Below are 21434 nucleotides of genomic sequence, written 5' to 3' on the forward strand. Positions count from 1 at the left end.
ACCACTTCTGCCATATCTGTTGATGTTGTCACTTAGAAATTAGGTTTTCTAGTGCTGCCAGTATCTATAAGATACAAGGAAGGAGGCAGTGGTTGCAGATAATTCAGTTTGTCTCACTGCTGGAGCCTGCAAGTAGGTTTGAAGGCAGAGATGTAGGTTGGCAGACATTTATTTTGTAACACGGGTAAGGGGTGATAAGATTTCTTCTTTTTCTTGCCAGGGAGTGGTTCACCGAGGAATGGACGTGATGGAGAAGAGAACTTGCTGTTGGGTCCCAGTGGAGACCCCAAAATAGGCCCAAGTGTGGTCTGCAGCACTTCTCCAGAAATAAAACCTCAAATGAGCTATGAAGGCTTTTCTGTTACATTCCAGGGGACTTATCCTAGTACCAGGAGACTAGTTAATAGAACCTTCATTAAAATGCTTTTGCTAGAAGATATTTTTTTGCTTCAAAAATTACATAATATGGTGGCATCTGCTAGCACCACTGAATTTAAGGGCTTATTAGTGGTTCCAGTTTTCAGGGTTTAAAAATGTTGGTCATTAAAAATAATTTTGAGTGGAACTTGGCATAGAGAGTCTTAACCCCTTAGGCGAGGTCTGTTACGTTTTCAAGAGAAAAGAAACAGAAAGTAGTTCCCCAAACTAAAAACCCCTTACAAACCCTAGAGTTGTTTTTAAGTTAAAGAAACCAAAACCTAAAACTTACAGGAAATTAATGGCTTAAGATGATTTTTAAACAAAAGGTAATCTGATTTTAGAAGTGTTTATTCCACTGATTTTGGGTGAAAGGAGTATATTTTCCATTTAGTTAATATTATGAAGTATGGCTGTGGAGTATTTTTTCTTCTTTTATAACTGGGAAGCAAGTTGAAACAACTAAGCTGTTTTATTTAGGAAAAATGTAGCTATAGAGTCTTCACCTTTTTCTTTTCAATGGAAATAGTTGGACTTAATTATTTTAAGTGTTCTTTTCCAACCTAACTGATTCTATGATTCTGTTCTATGGATTGGAAGGCTTGTTTGTGGTCCTGGTGGACAGCATGGTGCTGGTCCCTGCCGGATTCCTGCACGCTGTGGGTGCTGCTGCACAGGGGGGCTGAGCTTTCTGCTGGAGGAACCTAGACAGCCTTTTGTGCTGCCTTCTCACTCGGGCTCCCTCAAAGCAGTATTTGGAGCTCTGGGCTATCATTGCTCTCAGTTTTGCTTGTTTAATGAGAGAGGTGGAAGTGCTTTATTCTCCTGTTTAATTGCTCTTGCCTCCGGGCTGCCCCATGTGTGGCTGTCCCTGGGCTAACAGGGTGGCACAAAGCCCCAGTGGGGCTGCTCCTGTTCCTGCTCTGTGAACTCAACAGGTGGGACAGATTCAAACTTTGGATTGAGTTAGTGCAGCTGCTTTAGCAAAGGGGATTTCTTACCAGAAGCAGCCGATTTGCTTTCACTAAGAAAAAGTCTCATCTCCTGCAAGCAGTGCTTCTGTCCCAGACACGCCGCAGGAGAGGCTGTGCCAGAGGTAAATGCTTGGTGTTTTCTATTTCTCATTTCTTGTTTGTCACAGCACACACTCTAAATGTGGCTTTTCTTTTTTTTACCAGTTTTTAGAAATTCAAGCATTATTGAATCAAGTTATGAGTTTCATAATATGTTTCTGTGGTGGGATAGTGGCCTGAAATATTTTGTGTTAAACAGTAAGGCTGTTATTTCAGCTAGGAGAAGTATTCTTTGGGTAGTTAAGCTGTCAGAAGCAGAGGACATCTGCAGAGACAGTAGTGACTTATTTATAAGACTTTCTGAGATCTGGGATAGCTGCAGTGGCTGGGAGACTGAAGCCACAGAAAGGACTGGAAGCTGAAGAAAGATGTAAATAATACCTTGTGGTTTGCATTCGCCATTGGCTAAAATATAAAATGTAGCAATGCATTTCCTGCCTACAGATTTATTGAATATGTAAAGCCAGAAAAAATAGCCGAGGAGGAGTAGAAAGATATTGTCCTTAGTTTTGCTTCCTCTGGCCCTCCTAAGAAGAAAAATTCTACAATGTAATATTATTTAACATGGTTTTGTTTCTTTGGCAAACATTGTATTAAAATCATCTGTGGACTGAGTTCTTTTTTACTAAATTGCATCCTGGAACAAATTATTTGCAGCGGGTTTATAAATCCATGAAGAGTAGGAGTTTAACAGCATCACATTACTGCTTATATGCAAAATCAGATATCTTGCATTTTGTCTAGAACACACTGGAGAGCAGAGAATTAGCAGAAAGTAGGGTCCTTGGTTTTAAACAAAACCTTCTGCTGTAATGAGGTGCTTGATGCTACATAGGATTGCACAGTGGCAAAGGTCTTGGTACAGTCTCCTGTATTTGACATAGCGATTTCCCGCTGGCCGCCTGTCAGTGTATGCACACGGCTTTCTTCACGTGGTTCCGAGTGGTTAGTGAGAAACAACTGCAAAGTCATTCCTTCAGTCCCTGTTAAAAAAGATTTACAGTGAAAGAATTCTCAGCTTCATAATAAGGCTGTTGTAAGCTGGTGCTTGATAAGTAAAAGGCTGGAACACAGTCCATTTACCCAAACCAAGCATTTATTGTAAATAAGTTAAGTGCCAACAACTTATATTCTGTCCGATTTAATTGTATTCGTAATTTATGGTGTAACTTGAAAGTGAGCCTTAATGGACATGCCTAAGGCTCGCTGAAATGAGGGAGCTCTGTCTCTTCCATTTTATCATGGAATTGCACTGCTACGGGCTGAACTTCAAATCTGCTTCAAGCCAGATCCTTCTTGAGCGTGAACAGTCGTGTATGTGTGGCCCTGTGGAAATGGTGCGATTGTGCTTGTTTAGTCTGTCCTTGTATCTCCTGCATCTGCAGTCCTCAGCTGGACTCTGCAGGATTTTCTGGAGATCCCACATCACCATCAGCTATAGCTGTGCTGTGATCTAAACAGAAGTATTGTTGAGATTAAAAAAAAGCACCTACCTTTTTTCCAGATGCTGTTTGGTGGATTTCCTCTTGAAAAAGCCCCAGCCAACTGGACAAAATATCCTACATTTTGGAGTACAGTTAATTTTTCTAATGAAGTATTTATCTTCTATTGTTACATTTGATCTTAAAGGTCTTTTCCAACCAAAATCATTCCCTGATTTTATGTTTGTTCAGGTAGTCAAGTCTTTAGTAGAAACCTCCTGATTTATTAACAAGTTAACTAGATTTTAATTTCTGATAACTTCAGGATTTGCAGTTTACACTGTTTAGAAGATGTGGAACACTGAGGCTTTAAAGCTTCCCTTTTTCTTTTCCTTTTTTAAAATGAATTTAATGATGGGTTTAAGATTTTCAGAAGGTAAATAATGGATTTGTGCTACACTTCAGGTTGCAGGATGGTATCTTTGTGCAGAAATTCAGGTATTTCTGCATAATGAAAGCTGTCAAACTGAATTGACTTCTACCTTTTCAATCAGAGCTGCAGGATGAGAAAAGGAGAACTGCAAACCTCTCCTGTGCCAATTTCTTCCTTTTAAAGCATTTTTCTCAGTTTAGGTTCTTTTTCAAATTTATTTAGAAGAAAGGGAAAGACAGTTAAAATACCAAATCTGTATATGTAAGGTCAGATCTACTGCAGTGCTGAGATAAATAAATGGACTCTGCTTTCCCCATGACTGCCTTTGCTGGATAGAGGTCTCTCTCTAAAGAAAAAAACAGAAGCAGATTAGGTTTAGGAAATTTTTGTAGTTTGCTTCCTGTGGTTACTGCCAGTTGTGGAAGCATGCGTTATTGTTAACTCTATGGAGTCTTCATCTAGATAATGTCCTCAAGACGGACAATCCATGCTTTGCTAATTGGGCTTCTTAGTTTCTGTTTTAGAGTAAGGGTCTCATCTTAGAAGTCCAGCCAAAGTTGCTTGCACTTCAATGGTTTTTAGGTGTGCATGGAAATAAGCATTTGTGGATTCTGCTCTTGCTATTACCTAGATTTTTTTTTTCTCTGTGGTAGATAGGCCAGCCTAGAGAGTAGCCCACATTGCAGTCTCTGCTAGGCAAAATGATTGCTACATAAAGTAATGAAGAATTTTCAGTAGTTTATTAATTTTCAAGTAGATGCCCTGATTTCTGAACTCCAAACTGTAGAAATTTGCTTTGTCATTGAGGGAGATTATTCTGCATGTGCGTCTATTCTGTTTAAAACAAAACAAAAAAATAGCGAACAAACAAAACCTAAAAAACCCAAAGCATAACAGCAACAAAAACTTTATTTTCCACTTTCTTAACTTGATAAAAATCTCTCCACTATAGAATGATTTCCTCTGGGTTTGACACCACCATTTGATCTCCGTTTTTAATAATTTTGGTGGGTTTCACTCCCAGAAGAAAACATGCTTGTGCTGTGAAGTATTCCCACTAGAAATCTGGGAAGTCTTAAAACCTCATGTTACTTAGGGCAAAGAACTAGCTTCTTTATTAATTCCCTGCTAGACAACCCCTGTACAGTAAATCTTTCCATACCACCATGCTGTTGAAATTAATCAACGTGATGTTTGGAAATTGTTCAAATTAGATAAAATTAAAGAACACCTAGATGGTACTCAAAACTTGTCCTGATGGAAGGAGATTTTACTCTAAAAATACATGAATTTTATTGGTGTTTTTTCTTTTTAGTTGATCTTCATTTTATTCTCATTAAGATGCACAAGCATCCATGCACTGCTCCCTATTTAATGGCTGGAGTGGTGGATGGCTGTAAGAGCTCTCAGCTTTCTGCTCTGCCTGTGATGCTTCTGTGCAAGCAGACCATGCATAGAAGTTAAGTGCAATAATATTATATCTATGACTTAAAAAAGCATGTAGGGAACCAATTATTATTTGCAAATAAACAAAATAAACAGTGCAGGACTTTTTAATACCTAATTTATTCTCTTCCCTCTAGTTTGTCATTAGAAATCTCCAGCTTTTACTTAGCAGTCTTACAACTGAAAATGCTTTCCAGGAGCTATATGATTGCAGGTTGATAATACTTTTAACTAGCTCTAAGTCTTTTTTTGTAAAAATGGATGCTGTATGCAGCAGACTATCTTGGGTTTTCCCTTCTTTAATTAAATACCTATTTCTCTTTTCTTCATTTTTAAATAATTGATTACTCCCCAGTGAAATAAAACTATAGATTAAAATTGGCAAGGAGGAGAAAAATGTGCATTTGGTCTCTTTGATACATATTTATTTTCTTCTTAATTTCTCTGGCCCTTAGAAGAATCTTGGCAAAAAGTGCAAGTATTTACAGAGACTGTCTGTACATTGCAGCTTTTCCATGAAAGCAACAGCAGAGCTTAAATCTCATCTCTGATTTGCTTTAAAGATGTATGTTATAGGGGTACTGGTTGCTGCTAACCATTCTCCTCTTCTGGGTAATGGTGGGAACAGTTTTGCACCGCTCTCTTTCGTTGGTTAGATGGAATTCTTGCTGTGTATGGATGTCCTTATAAAAGCCTTTCTGTAGATCTTGGTTTATGCTCCCCTGACATTTTATGCAGATGCCATCTATATGGGGTCAAAGCTCTGTGGGAAGCATGAAAGAGCTGTTCATGAGTCAGTTACGTTAATCAAAATCGAGGAGTAAAAGCCTTTAGAATAATTTGCGACTGCTGGTACTGTTTTGTGTGCATACTAGCATTGCGTTTGTCCTTTCAGGAAACAAACTCTTTCCTTTCTAGCCCTGGGAAAACTCCTTGTTTCTCGCTGTGAAAAGCAGTGCCGTGTGCCATGCACCATGAGCGGTGCAGCATCGCTGCCTGCAGCCTCTCTCTAAAGCTGGGCGAGCGGGTGCACGTCAGTTCAGTGCCGGGGGACCTCAGCCACCGCCTGCGTGTGCACAGGCGAGGGAGGATGACAGGGATTCTGGCTGATGGCTCGTTAGGGAAAGAGCTGAGGAGTTCCAGGATTTATGAGTAAGTAAGGCTGGCTTGCACTGCAGTAGCACCGCATGTGAGACTATTATGGATGCTTGGTTTCCAGCTCGCTGCGTACTGCTCCAAGTTCTTCAACTGGGATGACAGTGAGTAGTGACTAACTTGTATTGCTCTTCTCTAAGGGCCCTGTAGCGAGCTGGAGGTGTAATATATGCATGTAGGAGCAAGCCATGGTGTTTATCAGCATGTAAAGAGCATGTTGGTGTCTGCAGAAGTTTTTCCTTTTGATTCCTATGTACTGAAATACATTTCTTTTCAGATAACATTAAGAAACAGCGACGTTTGAGGTAGTAAGTTTGTTGGAGATACAGCTCTCTCATGTGAAATAGAGAGCAAAGCAGTTGAAACTTCCTTGGAGTGAGATTGGCTTGGAAATAAGTTTGATTACTGTTGCTTTTTATTTTTAAAATCAGTATTAAGGTTCCAGGTGATATAGTGAGAGGCATGAGAATGGGTCAGTATCAGGTCACATCAGACAGATGTGGTAACCTGCCCTTTGCTCTCTGTTTTTAAGGTACTACTAGCAGTTTATCATCAGTTACTCTGGGTCACTGAGTTCAGAGGTGTTTTTCCAAAAGCTATTTCTTCAGCAGGGTTCCTGCAAGCATAGGCAGCAGGAAGGGGCCGGAAAGTCATCATGGGTGGAGTTGTGTGGGGTCCTTTGTGCTATCCATAAAGTAATATAAGGTATGGCATCTGTTCTAGCATTTGAGATCCTGTTTGTACTCAGACAGTAAAGGATGAGTGCAGAGAGAAGGTGCTTCTCCTGTGCTGAAAAGGAGAGACTGTTGTATGACAAGGAAAGCATCCAGCAGGAGCAGAAAAGACAGTGTGACATCCCTCTCATCAGTTTGCTTCACCACCTTTTCTGTCTTGCCAAAATGTAATTTACACAACTGATATTACAGCCTCAGCATTTGGCCAATTATCTTAATCTTTTGCTAAGACATTAATAGCCCCATCAAAAGTGCTGTGACAGCCTGTATGTTCGACAGGATTGGAAGTTTGTCACTTAAAGAGACTTATTTTTGTTTTAACTAGTTAAATGGTGTATGGACAAATAGAATTCAAATTTTAACCTTTGATAGGAAAAGAAATTTTGTCACTTATTTCAGAGGAACATGATCACCCATGTGCTGTCTCTTCACAGAAGCACCTAGAGATTTTTTTTTTCACTGAGTTTTTTTTTAGCACTATGTGTTAGAATTTGGCTGCTTGAACTTGCAAAATGCATCAGTTTAACCCAGAATCAAGCAGTGAAGAGGGAGCAGTATCAATGTGATGCTGTAACCTTCTTTCATGTTACTTTGAGGTGTGTTTTAAAACAAAGAACTGAAACACATCAAGTGGATATTGTAGTGTGTAGCTTGTGCAGTTAGAATGTCAAATTGAGAGCCACTCTGTGCTAGATAAGTCACTAAATGAGAATTGTGTATCTGAAATATATTTTAAAGTAGATCTAGTTTCTTGAAATTCAAGACAAGGAGTATTTAAGTTCCTTAGCAAATACTGATATGACTGTATTTATTCTAGGGCAGGGTGACTCCCCTGAAGGGATATACAGCTATTGGTTCGTAGATACTAGGTTTTGAAGCTACTGACAGTAGCTCAAAAATATTTAATAGACTTTGTGAAGGAGAACTAAAATGTGGCTTTTTCTTCTTTTTCCCTTAAAGAAGTGTCTGGTCCAGGAATACAGTGATTTGTGTCTGAAATTCATAAATACACTCAGATATTTTTTTCTAGTTATTGTCTACTGGAAATGGTTATATTTCATTCTGAAGAAGACAATTTAGAGGTGAACTTGCTGGTAACATTATGAGCCTTAGATGGCACATTTGGAAAACCGCTTTAGGCTGAGATTGTTCTCTGCACCAATATTTTCTAGTTTACCTAGGGACTAACAAGTGATATGTAACCATGTAAAAAATGTCTGTGACTAGAGGTAGACTGGTCTATAGCAGGTGGTGGAAATGGCCATGCAGTTCTGTAGGTTTTCAGTCTGTTCCCTCTTCCTTCTGGGAATGCACTGTGGGGCTGTTTCTGCAAATTGGCACATTTCTCTACTGCCTGTAGTTTTGAATCCCTTAAAGTTCATGCCTTACAATTTATCTAATGCCATAGATAACTTGATCCTGTAACCACAAAAGTAGATTTGCAATAAAACACAACAAAATTGAATCCAGACCACCCCCTGGGTTTTTCACTTCTGTGGTTCCTCCTCATCCTTGATTCTTTTTCCAAAAGAGTTATTCTCACACTCCTCATGGATGCAGCAGAAAGACAGCCATTGGTCTCTCTGGGTCTGAGTGACCATCAGCTGCCAACACAAGATTATAATTTTCAACAAAATAAATTCAAAAGTATTTTCCTTGCACAGTGAGAAGACTGGCCATGGTCTGAAAATGCACAAATATCCCAGAGCCCCCGAAAGGGACCAGCCTCTGCTGATTTCTCCATATGTTCACTGTGTAGAGAGAAACAGAAATAGCATTTGTGGGTCAGGTTTTCATATGGCTGAATGTGGAGAAATTACCTGAAAGAAATAGAGACATTCATGGAACTGCAGAAAACTTCTGCAGTGTTGAAAAAGTCTTATTAGTAAGTCTTGTTCATCGTTGTGCTGGCTATGATTCTGTTCCTGAACTGTATTCTCTAGAGCTTTAGTGTGGTTTTTAAATGAGTGAAGTGATGAGACTTCAGTATTTTCCTTGGAAAGAAAACAAAAGTTATCCCACAAGGAAGAAAGGCAGATTTCCACTTATGATGAGTCTTCTAGGAGGTGTGTTAATTTATAAGTTTAATTAGACATGTATGACACAGTTTATGTTCCTCTTATTGATGCTTTGTTGGTTTTTTTTTTTTTTGGTGTTTTTTTTCCATGTAGGTTTGATGATTCCAGTCTTTTGTGTGGTGGAGCAGTCAGACGCCTCTCTTGAATACGATAATCGAGAAGAGCATGCTGAGTTCGTTCTGGTTCGCAAAGATGTGCTCTTTAGCCAGCTGGTGGAGACAGCGCTCCTGGCTCTGGGGTATTCCCACAGTTCTGCAGCTCAGGCACAAGGTATTCAATAGTTTTTTCCCACTTCTCTGCACTGCAGAAGACAGCACCTGAGGTTGCTTGATGTAAGGAAAAAGTTAGAAAATTGGTAGCAAATCTTGGAAGTGTTTATATCAGTTGTGTTAATTGCTTAATCCTAAACTAGGTGTATAACAAGCCCTACATTTTTAGCCTGTCTAGAAAGCATTAGCTAGATCTTGCTGAAGTGTGAAATCTGTTGATAATGATCAGTCAGGATGTGCATGGCACACTTGTTCTGCACCACGAGGCAGGTTGCTGCTTCCAGGAAGTCAGCTCAGAAGATACAACCTTTAGATGTACAGCCAGATGGTATCCAGTATTTCTCTTTGTATCAGGGTATTACTATATGACACGTGAAAATACCATGCGAGCTGCTGCTATTGTAAAGGTAACAAAGAGAGGTTTTATTTCTGATTCTAATATTTATACTTTTTTAAAGGTGACAGTGGATTGGAGGGTGAATATACTACGTTTCTAATGACACTACTACTAGTACAAACTACTAGGGCAAACTACTAGTACATTAATTTTTTTGTTTTTATGAGGGAATGTAAAACAATAGGTTATTTACAGAAAGTTTTCTATAAGAATGTAAACTTAGAGCTTTAGAAAATCTTAAAAATTAGGGCGACATCAGGGCAGTTTTGAACAGCATATTGTAGTCTTTCATTTTTTAAATTATGCATTGTAGATAATGGTTTCATATATATGCATGCTGTCTTTATGGCAATTTGTTTAAGGACTAAATGTGCAGGCTGATCTCTGTTTTTACTTACCTAGTATATTGCTGCAAAACCCTTTGTAAAGCACTGTAGTCCCTTCCACTCAGAGATTATTCTTTGTTAGCAGCAAAATCTTAAAATAAACAAAGCTTTCCTCTCTCTACCCAAAATATAAGCTTAAAAAAACCGAAACCTAACATTGTAATGTTGAGCGAGATGGGCAGGAGGTGGTGGGTTGTGAAAAATCTTTCCAGAATGAACTTCAAATTTCAAGAGGCTTTATAATACTAAACAAGTTATTTCAGTGCTTATTCTTTTGGATGAGAAGCCTGTAAGTTTGTTTTTTCTCCATATCAGCAATAAAACCTGTGCACATTTAGAGTAGTTTAAAAGCAATTTGCCTGGGGATTTGAATTTTCTCTGTTGATTTGAGTTGCTTTATAGTTAGGTATTTGGACACGGGAACAGAAGGAGCAATGCTGGTATTGAATCCAGGAGTTCCAGGCAGTGGTTAATCGTATGGGCTCCTTGTGCAAACTTGTATCCAAGCAGGGTGATAATGATTTGTTTCCTCTGTCAGACTCTGCTCTGTGAGAGAGGCTCAGGTTCTTCATATAGGCAGAGTTTATGTGTATGTGTTTATTTACACAATATGGTAGCAAAAACCCTGCAAGAAGGTAGTTGTTTTCGTTTTAAAATGAAATGCTTTGTATCATCTTAGGAACTCTTTTTTTCCTGAATGTAGAAGGTAATCATATCCCACTGTTTCCATCCTGGTGAGCCAGCTTTCTGTTTGACAGCACTATCCATCTCAGTTAACACAGTTGCTCAATGTGTTGTGAGCTAACATGTGGAACATGCTGCATTAGGTGGCCAAGATTTGATTCTTGGCACTTCAGAAGGGGAATGGGCTTTGCAGAAAACCTGCTCCAAGGGGGGCATGTCATCCAGTGCAGTGACCCACACAGGCTGAGCATTTCACCTGGGGGAACCTTGCTTTTGTGGCATCACTCTGTTGTGAGAATAGAGGGAAGGAGACAGATTGACTCATGAAGGAAATTAGTCGCTTTGCAGGGAGGAAATGGCCACTGCGTTTTTGGGCTTTAACAATGAGCAGGTTCAGATGCTGGTCTGTCGCTTGATGTGCTGCTTGAATAACTCCACTAGAAAATAGAAGCTGAATCTCTAATTATTGCAATTAGTCTAAAAGAAAAAAACTAGGGTATTTTCATCTTTAAGGCAGCTATTACATTCCTCTAACATCACATGGTATAATATTTAGAATGACAGAAAATACCTTAAACATCCATCAGCTAACAAATCTCTTGGTCAGGTTATTTACATTCACACTGAAGGGTCAGTCCATCATTATCTTTTAGACATCTTCAACAAATATATGCTGATCTTGAGATATGAAGCTGAAGTACGCAGCATGTTCTGCAGTATCTTGCCTCTGTGCTAGCTGCCTGTAAGCTGGGGGGTGAGGTAGAGGTGGAGACAGCCAATAGATTTCTGAGATTGTTCCGTTTAATGAAAAATTTATAGACTATAGGACCCTAATTTGTTAACTAGAGTTGACAGAAGCATGCTACTAAATTGCTAGTATAAGGATTTATTTGGGAACACAACTTTCTGATATTAAAAAGGTAGGAAAGATAAAGCTATTTACTTTATTCATTATGGCTGTAGGACAAGTCTACTTCTATTCTAGTGCTTGAAATTGATTTCTGTTAGCAAAACATATTAATAAATAGTCACTTAGCTCTTTTTATGGTCAACTGAATTACAGGATCTGCATGGGAGGTCGAAGCTCCCTCAGGTGCATTTTTCAAAATGCTCTGAGCATCATGCTCTGCAAAACAGTGATACGAGTAGGTGTCCCCATGTCCTCCAGGGACAAAGTAAATGAGTTTGTCCAAGTTTTGGTATTTTGGTAAAAGCTGTCTAAGCTGTAACTAAGCCTGTAACAGTTATCACCTTTTGAGTTGTTTCATTTTGGCTGGATGACGAGGGGAATTCACTTCATCCTGTGAGAAGCATCTTGTCTTTGCCTGTTGTTTTTAGAACAGGGACTTCTGTGGCAGATAGAAGATCTGTGGCAGAAGAGAGAATTTCTGTAGGATTTCACTCTGCCTTTGCTGCAGCTCCCCATGGCAGCCCTGCAGAGCTGCTGAGGCTCAAGTTGGCGTGTGCCTTGTGTGCAGGACCTGGCTTGAGCTTCCCAGCTGTACAGCAGCACAGCAAAGCCTGGCTGGCAGAAAGGAAGCATGGCACAGAGTGGTAGGTGGTATGTGCCTCCCTGAGGGGGCTGTGTGTCTGGAGGGGCCCTGCTGTAGGGCTGCCAGCCTGGGCTGCAGCCTGGAGCTGCAGAGCTCCCCAAGGAGTGATGCTGCGTCTGAACATTTGAGCTGTAACACACACACAGTGGTCACCTGGCCTGAGCCTCATGTACTTGGCTTATTACGGATCATTTTTGTTCCTGCTTGGTAAATTGGTAAGTCTTAGCATGAACAGTGTTGGGACAAAAATATATCAGGAGGTATATATGAAGGTGGCCCCATGCCTCCCTGGAAGAAGCTCTTTATTCCCACACAGTTTGGGCAGAACACATTTATTCCACAAACAGCTGTTTGTGATTTCTTGTTGATGGTGGTGGGAGCAGAGACTTTTCCAGCGAGTGCTGCCCTCGTGAAACTTCCCTTTTCTGACAGGAGCTGTGAAATGTCTTCTGGAACAGCATGGGAATTCGTTAACAGCTTGGCACTGGGGTGTGAAAGTTGGTGGTGTAAATGGCAACAGAGGTTTAATAAACATTTATGTATTTTTCTTTCATCACTCGAGTCTACACCTGACAGTAGGGAACCTGCTACATGTGCCTTTTAGAGAGGAAAAGAGTGATGTTTTAAAGGGACACCTGTTCTATATGTAGCTTAATGAAGTTTATGTGCCCTGATGAAAATTTTTTCTTTTGGGTGAGGTATTTTACCAGGGCTATGTAAGAGAAGGCAACTGGTAGGAAGTACATAGAATACACAGTGCTGAGTGCTGGGACCAAAGTAGTATAAAAGTAGCTGCAATCTGGTGTACCCTTTGTGCTCTCCTGTGGCTTTGGGACCTGCTGTGAAAGCTGATTCCCTCCTCTGTGGGGTGGAAGAACAACAGTGTTAGTTTGATGCTTTTGGTATCTACTTTTTTAGAATCCACATGAAAAAGAAAATAGTGTGATTTCCTGTGGATATGCATTCTTTCTTTTGACAGGTTCCTTGTTAGCTGTTGTGAGTTTGTATATGGAACTGATGTGCTTTGTCTGCAGAAGTTAGCAGAGCTGAATGGGTCATTGAAATGGAGTTTGCCTTCTCTTGTCAGGTACTCGAGTTCGGTGTGTTGGCCAGGGCAGTGTGGAGTGCCTGCCCTGACTGCTCTCTGGGGCAGCTCTAGCCAGGCACTGGCAGGATGGTTTGCTTGGGTTAGCTTGTGTGTGGCCTTGGCAAGGAAAGGGGTGTACAGAAGAGTGAAATGGTGCTTGGATGTCAAGTTGAACAGGAGGAGGAGTGAGAAAACAGCGGAGGGAAGTTAACACAGAGCAAGAGATCCTTCCCATCATTGTCGCTGTAGACAGCGATTGTCAAGCTCTGGTTTTTAAGCAATTCATTACCTTGAGCAGACCAATGCAAGAGGCAGTGCCTTGCATTTATGCCTCAGAGACCTCTCTTCTTGTGCCCAGTTTCTTCTAATGCTGTCTATAGACTGGAGAGGGGGGAGGACTTCTGCTTGATAGAGCTGTGTGTAGGTGATTAGAGTGGAAGGCTGAAAGGAGAGGTTGGCAGTGGTCAGTGGGGAAGGTGTAGTACAAGAGAACTAAGGAAGAAGGTTTTAAGTATCATACCTTGCCATGTGGAGTTGCAATAGCTAGACTCAGAGGTGAGTGATGCTCTCTGAGGATTGTGGCTTAATGAGCAGAGATCAGATATCTCAGCCCTGGTCAGCCTTACGTCACTGGAGTGGAAAAGAGGAGAATTCTGTTGGGCCAGTCGGTGCCTGGCCAGAGTAGCTGACATCCAGAGGTACCTCAGGACCTACTCCAGTCCTGCTTCAGCTACCTGATTGTGAAGCTCTGATATTGCTTGCAGTCACAGGTCTGCTTGGCTTTGGTGCTTCTACAGAGAACTGTTTTCTGGAGCACTGATGGAGCTGTCTTTGCAGTCAGCTGCAGTAGGAGAGAAAGGTGGCTCTCCTGACTGTGTAGGAAGGAAACCAAAGCACAGACATGTTAAGAACTCTCCTCTGGATTGATAATGCACATGGCTGGGGCAGGAAATAACCCAGGCTGCAAGTGTGTTCATTTCCTTCAAGAGTTTAAATGCGTGTGCTCAGCCCTGCTCTCTGCTGATAATTGGAGGCCCCTTGCACTTGTGGCCTGATTTTTAGTATTACTTCAAAGCACAGACCAGCTCTGTGTCACACCGTGTTCTTCAGCGAATCATTCCAAGCCCCAGGCTGCTGTGTGTAAGAATGTGGCAGCCCGAGTGCTGTGCTCCTTCACTCAGGCTAGCCTTTGTGAGGGCAGCATGACCATCTTGCCCCTTATGGGATTATAACCATGTGTACAAATATTTGAAGGGTGTAAATACCGATGAGAGAATGGATTTGCCTAAGCTGGTACAAGAGGGTAGGGCTCTGAGGCAGTTGGAAGGACCTGAGCAGATGATTAGTAGGGAAAGATCCTGTGAAATATCCCCATCTGTGCTGTCTCCAGAACCTCAATAGCTTCCAGCTGAATGTCAGGTAAAGGGGAACATACCAGCTGGGGGCTGTATTGAACAGACATGCACAAGCTGGTTTTATAGTTCTGTATCAAGAAAGGTGCAGTAAAAGTGTGGCTAAACCCTGCTGAACTGTGCTTGATGTGTACAGCCAAGTTTGCTGTAGCTGGGAAGATCAGATATGCTATTTTCTACACAAGTGCAAGGTAGCAGTATGGGAAAAAAATGAGAGGAAATCTGAGTTCAGATTTCTTATGTGAGTAATGTGCAATAAATTATGAGGCTACTATAATCTGGGATTTTCTGACCCCTCAGCCCACTGTCACTCATGTCTGAGTCATGGCTCCCTATTCATGTGATCAAAGATTTTCTAGTGAGAAGAGTTTAATAAATAGGAGAGACACTGGGGATATAATACCTTAAATAACAAGACGATACAGTGATCAACCAGCTAAATATTGGGTCACTTCCTGACTGTCACTCTTTACTGCCACCTTTTACCTTTACTTTATAATAGAGACAGCGTGTTGGTCTCACCTAACAGAGTTGTCAATCTATGGAAAGCTGCTGTATTTCTCTGAGCTCAAACTCCTTAGACATGGACTATTCTCACCCTGCTAAACCAGTATGATTTAAAACAAAACACCCCAAAACAAATGAAAGAAACTCGCCCAATGCTCTTCATATTTCTTTTTATCAGTTCAGTTTTACACCATCTCTAACAGCTCCCTACCTTTAGTAATCCCCTTTGTCCCTCTTGCCTCTACTGGGGTATTTATAATGTGTAAACTCTTCTTTCTTCTCTCCAGTTTTGCAAGTGGCATTATAAAAGGCCAAAATCAAATAATTTAACAGTAATATGTGTGAGGGATACGGCTCATACTGACATCTTGCAGTAAACTGCTGTGCAATTCCATGACAATTTGTCTGAGATTGCTAAGCAGACTGGATTTCTTGCAGTGATTGATACTCAGCCATCCAGATCAAAGTTTTCCTTGTAAAAGCTGCTCCTTCTTGAACTGTTCATTGCTTGAGTTGTATTCTTTGTCTTTCTCCCTGATGTTTGTCAAAAGAGGGCTTCTCAAATATTTATTTCTCTCCCTATATACATCATTTACCAGCAAATCGCTGTTTTGCCTACCCTACAAAACTTCATGACAACTGTAAGTGAAATTCAATTAGCTGGAACTATGAGACAAAGTCCCATTTTAATGAGAATATTGAAAACCTCTTCGTTCTTTGTGGGTTTTGATAGACATTTCTGTGCATAATGGACACAGGGGTTGAAAGACACTGTTGTTAACGATTCAGCATCTCATGCCATTTCAATTAAAGCCCTAGAATTCTCTTTGAGAGTTCCTCAGAACTCTTAAGAAATCTTACGCAAAAAATAAAAGAAGCAACAAAGATTGAGGCTCCTTGTATTTGTAGGCTGTGCTAAAATTAGGGTTGCATTTTTTATGGAAAATGTGACATATACAGAAATGTTAGAATGTCATATTTATAGATACATAAATTGAATATATTTTAAGTTTTACTTTGGTTTATATATATGAACACATATATGATATAATTTAGTATACACACATTTTATACAGATACATGCATGCAAATATATATTTATATAAAAGTATAAGATATATGTGGAAGCAAAAGCTCAGAAATAATGAATTAATCTCAGATTACTTTTCATCCTTATTCTCCATTTGTGCTTTTATTTTAAATAACCTCATTATCCCAACAGCATAATCTCCAGTGAGCACTTGAGTTTTTGATAATCTCTCTTTGAAGGTTCTTAACTTCTGACTACTGGTCAGGAAATGTCTGTCTTTCCTTTTCTTCCCTGCCACCCCCCTCCAAACTGGTGTACAAAAGTTAGCATGTGGTATTGGCATTCTTATCCCAATATATTATTTACAGGATTCTTATGATGGAACAAAACCTTCTACAAATAATAAGTTATTTTTCTAGATGGCAAACATCTGGGTAGTATAAGTAAATGGGTAATTTATTAGTGTTTGAACAGCTTAAAGGAGGGTATGTAAAGGTAGTCCTGAACAGCTCAGCACTTCTGACGCTGCTTTCCGTCTCATTTGCGGTCTGTGACTGAGCGCAGCAGGCTCGTGAGCAGGGGAGAGGGTGGGGGAAAGGAGGGGGCACAGTGGACACAATGGGCTTTGGTTGTTGCAGTCAGACACCCTTTCATCCTTCTCTCTCTGAGATCCCACATACCTGCAAAGGGACTTTGCTGTTGAGAGCTTTGGGGCACATCATGTTTTGGTGACAGCTGCGTGGGTTCCAGTGAACCTGTTGCAGTGCTGTGTGTCACTTGTTTGTTCCATGGTGAGAGTGGATCAAACTCTACTGTGCTCTGGGAAGAAATCATTAAACCTTTTGTTCTTGTCTCCATCTCTGTTTCTGAGCAATATTGCTCAGGCTGTAACAGCGAATCAGTGCTTTAGTTTGGTGAGGGCCACGTTCTTTAATGCTTTCCATTTACTGTATGTTGCAGGCTGTGTGCAAAAAGGTAACACTGCAGGACAGAGGTTCATTGAAGCTTTGTACTCTTCAGGGAAAGATTTGCCTGTACTCTGCCAGTGTTACAAACCAGTGAAGAAATGCTGGGGAAATGGAGCCACAGGCTTTTCTGTGTCACAGCAACCATTACAGTAGTTTGCGGTGAAATGAAAATCAAGTTCACTCTGAAAGGCCTGTGCGTACTTGATTAAAAACTTATACTAGTATAGAATAAATTTAGATTTTTCCTGTTTGCCTTCTCAACCACACAGCTAAAAACCCATCCTCTTCTAGTCTGAGAAACACTGGTGGTTTTGAATAAAACTGAGAAATGGTCTTTATTAGTTTTAATTAAAAATAAAATTTTGTTGTCTCTTTTTTTATTTCTTCATGCATCTGATAATGAAGCAGTGGTCTGTTTAAAAGTGGAAATAAATTAGGTTAGGCTAGGTCTTCCTGTGTCCAGAGAAGGAAAATGAGGTGCAGTTAACAGCCTGTTAGCTAACAAGCTAAATATTTAAACATTCAGTAGGATGAGCAAAGCTTGGTGCTGGTTAACATGTTAGGGTAGCTATTTTTTTTTCCTTCCTTCCTTGTTTTTTCTTCTTTCTTTTTTAGATTTTTAAAAATACTCTTATCTACTGAATTTTTTTTCCATTCCCTTCTCTAGCTAAAGGAAGCAGCATTTTAACCCAGTGGCATGAAGAGTTTGCTTTTTTGTTCCAGCTGCAGATTGCCCTGCCCCTTCTGCCTTCCCCATAGTCACACAAAACCGAGCCCACCCCCAGCCACTTCTGTCTTTAACCTAACAGAGGTAGGGCACATCCCTCAGATTGGCTTCTGCTTATTTAGAAGAAAATCCCACCTTTCAAAATCCCTGGTTTGCCCTGGGTGTAGGTTCCCTGTGCAGCACTTATAATGGCTGTGCTGCTGGAGAGAAAGCAGAGCACTTTCTGCCAGCTGCTCTGTCTGAAGTCCATTTATCATCAGTGGCCCGTTCTGAATCTTGCTGCTCGTGTTTGGGGGAATTGCTTTGGGCATGTGGAGAGCAAAGGTGCTTGGCTCCAGGGAATCTTGTGGTGTAGAGCAATACTTCTCAGTCCCCTTTAACCATTAAGACAAACTTAAGTATGAAAATCATTTTGTTTTTAAACTGAAAACCTAACAAAGTAGGTCTAGAAAATCTGAGGGGCATAAAAAGCAAGTGTTTCCTGGTTTAAAATGGCAAAAGAGAGGCCATCACACTGACTCACTGTTTAGTGTCCTCTGTTTCTTCAGGAGAGATCCTCCTGACAGTGACAGCAAAGGGTCAGTTCAGATGATTTCTCACTGCTGTTCGTGAGCATTGTGGAAAGGACCTGGCCTTAATCCTCCTGGTCCTTACTGGAATATAAATGAAGCTGTCAGTCAGCAGCTGTGTTTGATGTTTGGGTCCTTTTATACCGGTTGAATTTTACAAGGGCAATCTGCCCTCCTGCATTCTTTGTCATCAGGGATCTGCAGCAGATTAAATGGCTACATTTAATGGAATGGGAAAGGATGAGCTAAAGACAATGCTATTAGTAACCTCCTTTTACCTACTGTCCTGCTCACTGGAAACCCACTCTGAGAGTACTGATGAAGGTTCAAATTCAAGCTGTGTCTGAGGGAAGCGTGTGTGTGTACTCTTCTCCCACCCACTGAGCTACCTGATTGTTCAGGATACATACATGTATCTTCCCGTACTGGTGGAGGGTTTGTGGAGGATTGCTCTTATCTTTTGGCCAGTAAGCACCTTTGATTTATCCAGAAAATTTAAAGTAATATATGTTTATACAGGTGTGATTAAAAAAAAGCATTGCATGAGGTTAGATGAGATGAGGTTGGGGCATTTTTCACTGTGTGTTTATGGGCAATTTTACTTTCAACCTTATTCCAAATGAAAACTAATACTTCTAGAATGAAGTAAATGTCAATAAAGCTAGAATAGCCCTGGGATCTGGGGTATTTATTTTATTCTGTTTTTACTTCCCATACTGTTTTGTATATATAGCACCTTTGTCTTTACCTGGCTGTTTCAAAGTTACCACGAAAGAGTTAAATTCAAACAAGCTAGGAGGAGGATGCATGTGCCAGTCAGGATTCACAGCTAAATTGCTTTCATACTTTGTTTTTATAATATATTTACTGCTTAGCCACATTTTGGCCTTTTTCCTTTTTCTAACAAAAATCATTATGTGGTGTAGCTAGTAGATAATTCCTACTTTTACAGAGACAACACCATGCTAAAAATGTCCCTTGGCATAGAGATCGTTAACTGATGGCAATTTGTCTGCCTTTCTGAGTATGTTTTTCTTCAGTACCAGCTATAGAATCTATGAAATAATAGATTTTCTGTGGGGGAAAATGTGTTTATCTTGTGTTGAAACTGAGGCTGGACCAAATGCTTGAGGAAAAAATTATATCAAATAATGAGCTATAGATAATACTGTATTTTTTCAAGATCCTGGAAGGAGATGCTTAGAAAGTATTATGTGGCAGTCAGCATAAGAAAATTGATATTTCATGAAATGCTACCATAGAATGTGCTTCAAACATGTATCCATGTATATAGATAAGATCAATTACATATTTTCAAGTGTTGGTGATGTGTCTAAAAGCTACGTGCATTACAAACATAAAAGTTTCCTTTTCTGTGGCATAATCGTGGAGAATAAGTCTTACTTTTCTCTTTAGGACAAAGCTGTATTTGTTTGAATAATAAAATGAAGAGTGGTATTTGTTAGTAATATTAATAGAGATTTATTAATATTTTATTGTGGCGCTTTCAAATAAAGGACTACACCTTACTAGGGTTCTTTTAGGGGGTGAGGTTGTTTACTTTTTTGATATATCTATTAAAAGAGCTGAGCAACACCATATATTTGCATTTTCTGATCACTAAAAATCCTCCCTACCATAAATGCATATGTGAAATTGAGAACCTAATTAAAAGATTAACAGCATGTACAGTAATTTACCCAAAAGGCATGTGTTAATTTGTTAAAACACTAAAGATCTTTATGCTTTCTTTTTTGATGCTATCAAAATATTTTCAGTGGAACTGGTTGAACCTGGTCTCTTCATTATAAATTCTTCTGCAGACTAAGACAACTTAATTTCATATCTAATTGCATAAGGGATTATAAATTATCTTTTCTAAAAGACCTATGACACTAAAACACAGAATGAACAAATAAAATGGATTTGTTCTAGTACAAATGAAGATATATGGCAGTATTTTTATTACAGACAACATTTGTTTGGGCTGAGTGTATGAATATTTTACAATAAGATGCAAAGTGCTATTTGTCGAGCAGTCATTCTAGCAATGCATCTTATGGTGTTTTTCAGCTAATTGCCATGAAGAAACCCAAATCAACAAAACCCAGGCCCACCCATAAAATAAAACCTTATGCAGAACAAGATAAATCTGTTCCAAGGGAAATACATTTTATGTGCATTTATAGAAGTGGGATCTGCTTCTTGGATCAAACGTAAAACTTTTCTTTTGTTCGCAGAGGAAAGACCTGTTGATTCCAAAAGTGTGCTTTAGCTCAGCAAAAAGGTGACTTGCTGCATGTTAAATGATTTCCAGCTAGGTAAGAGGTGCTGCAGTGTAGACAAGCACACAGGTGGAGGATTTAATGTCTGGTTCCTCTTGGACATGATGTATAGAACAGTTTACTGGATGTGGGGCATTTCCCTGATGCAAAGGGAAATGTGAGTCCTGTCCTGGCTCCATTGGTGTCACACAACCTGAGGGGAATGTCATTCTGCTGCACAGTTAGGCTATCCCTCCCTCCCAGTGACTTGCAGTGGAATCCTGAACAGCTCTGCCTTCCTGCCTTAAAAACACAGGAGGTTGTCCTTTGGAACGAAAGAGTGTCAAACAGTACCAAGTGACATAGTAATCTGAGAAGTGAATATTAACCTTATGGCAGAATTTGGTAGGAATTGGCATTTATTAAAGATTTGTCTTTTGTAGCCTCTTACAGACTTGTATTCTTGCATTGAAAGTTTAAAATACTTTATAGTACATTTACTATTTTGTACTGCACTGTGTCAGTGTTGGTGCCAAGGCTGTTTGAATGTTGCTGAACGTCTGTTTAACCACCTTAGATTAAACCCTAACACATATTTAGTGCCAGGAACAAATTAATGTTATACTGACCTTTGGAGGGTTGAATTAATAAATTTATCAGAAGGATTAGTTTGAAATTGCATAACAGAGATGTTCTTTTATTTATTTATCCCAAAGTACTTTTATTAGGAAGTTTACTAATATAAAGCTGCTTCTCTTAGGCTGATTGTTATTCCTATATACTAAAAGATCAATGCCAAATTGTGTAAATCCCAGTGTATAGAT

At 39.8% G+C, this 21434-nt stretch overlaps 1 protein-coding gene and 1 long non-coding RNA gene across 6 annotated transcripts in view; one reads left to right on the plus strand and one right to left on the minus strand.

The window, feature by feature from the left end:
- Nucleotides 1–21434, plus strand: part of SATB2 (SATB homeobox 2) — a 131518-nt gene that overhangs the window by 14382 nt on the left and 95702 nt on the right. For 4 of the 5 annotated variants that reach the window (XM_030277768.4, XM_030277766.4, XM_072932406.1 and 1 more), the window contains one exon: nucleotides 8851–9027. In XM_030277768.4, the coding sequence (XP_030133628.1) occupies nucleotides 8851–9027 (177 nt within the window). Of the gene's footprint in view, nucleotides 1–5908; nucleotides 6050–8850; nucleotides 9028–21434 lie in introns of those variants that run through there. The other variant, XM_030277770.4, reaches the window with a different exon arrangement.
- The window catches only part of LOC140684581 (uncharacterized), a 28624-nt gene continuing 9110 nt past the window's right edge, over nucleotides 1921–21434 (minus strand). Inside the window, exon 2 of the long non-coding RNA XR_012057021.1 lies at nucleotides 1921–9083. This is a non-coding gene — a long non-coding RNA (uncharacterized lncRNA). The remainder of the gene's footprint in view (nucleotides 9084–21434) is intronic.

The sequence above is a fragment of the Taeniopygia guttata genome, chromosome 7, assembly GCF_048771995.1.
Source record: "Taeniopygia guttata chromosome 7, bTaeGut7.mat, whole genome shotgun sequence".
In the NCBI taxonomy this organism is placed as follows: Eukaryota; Metazoa; Chordata; class Aves; order Passeriformes; family Estrildidae; genus Taeniopygia; species Taeniopygia guttata.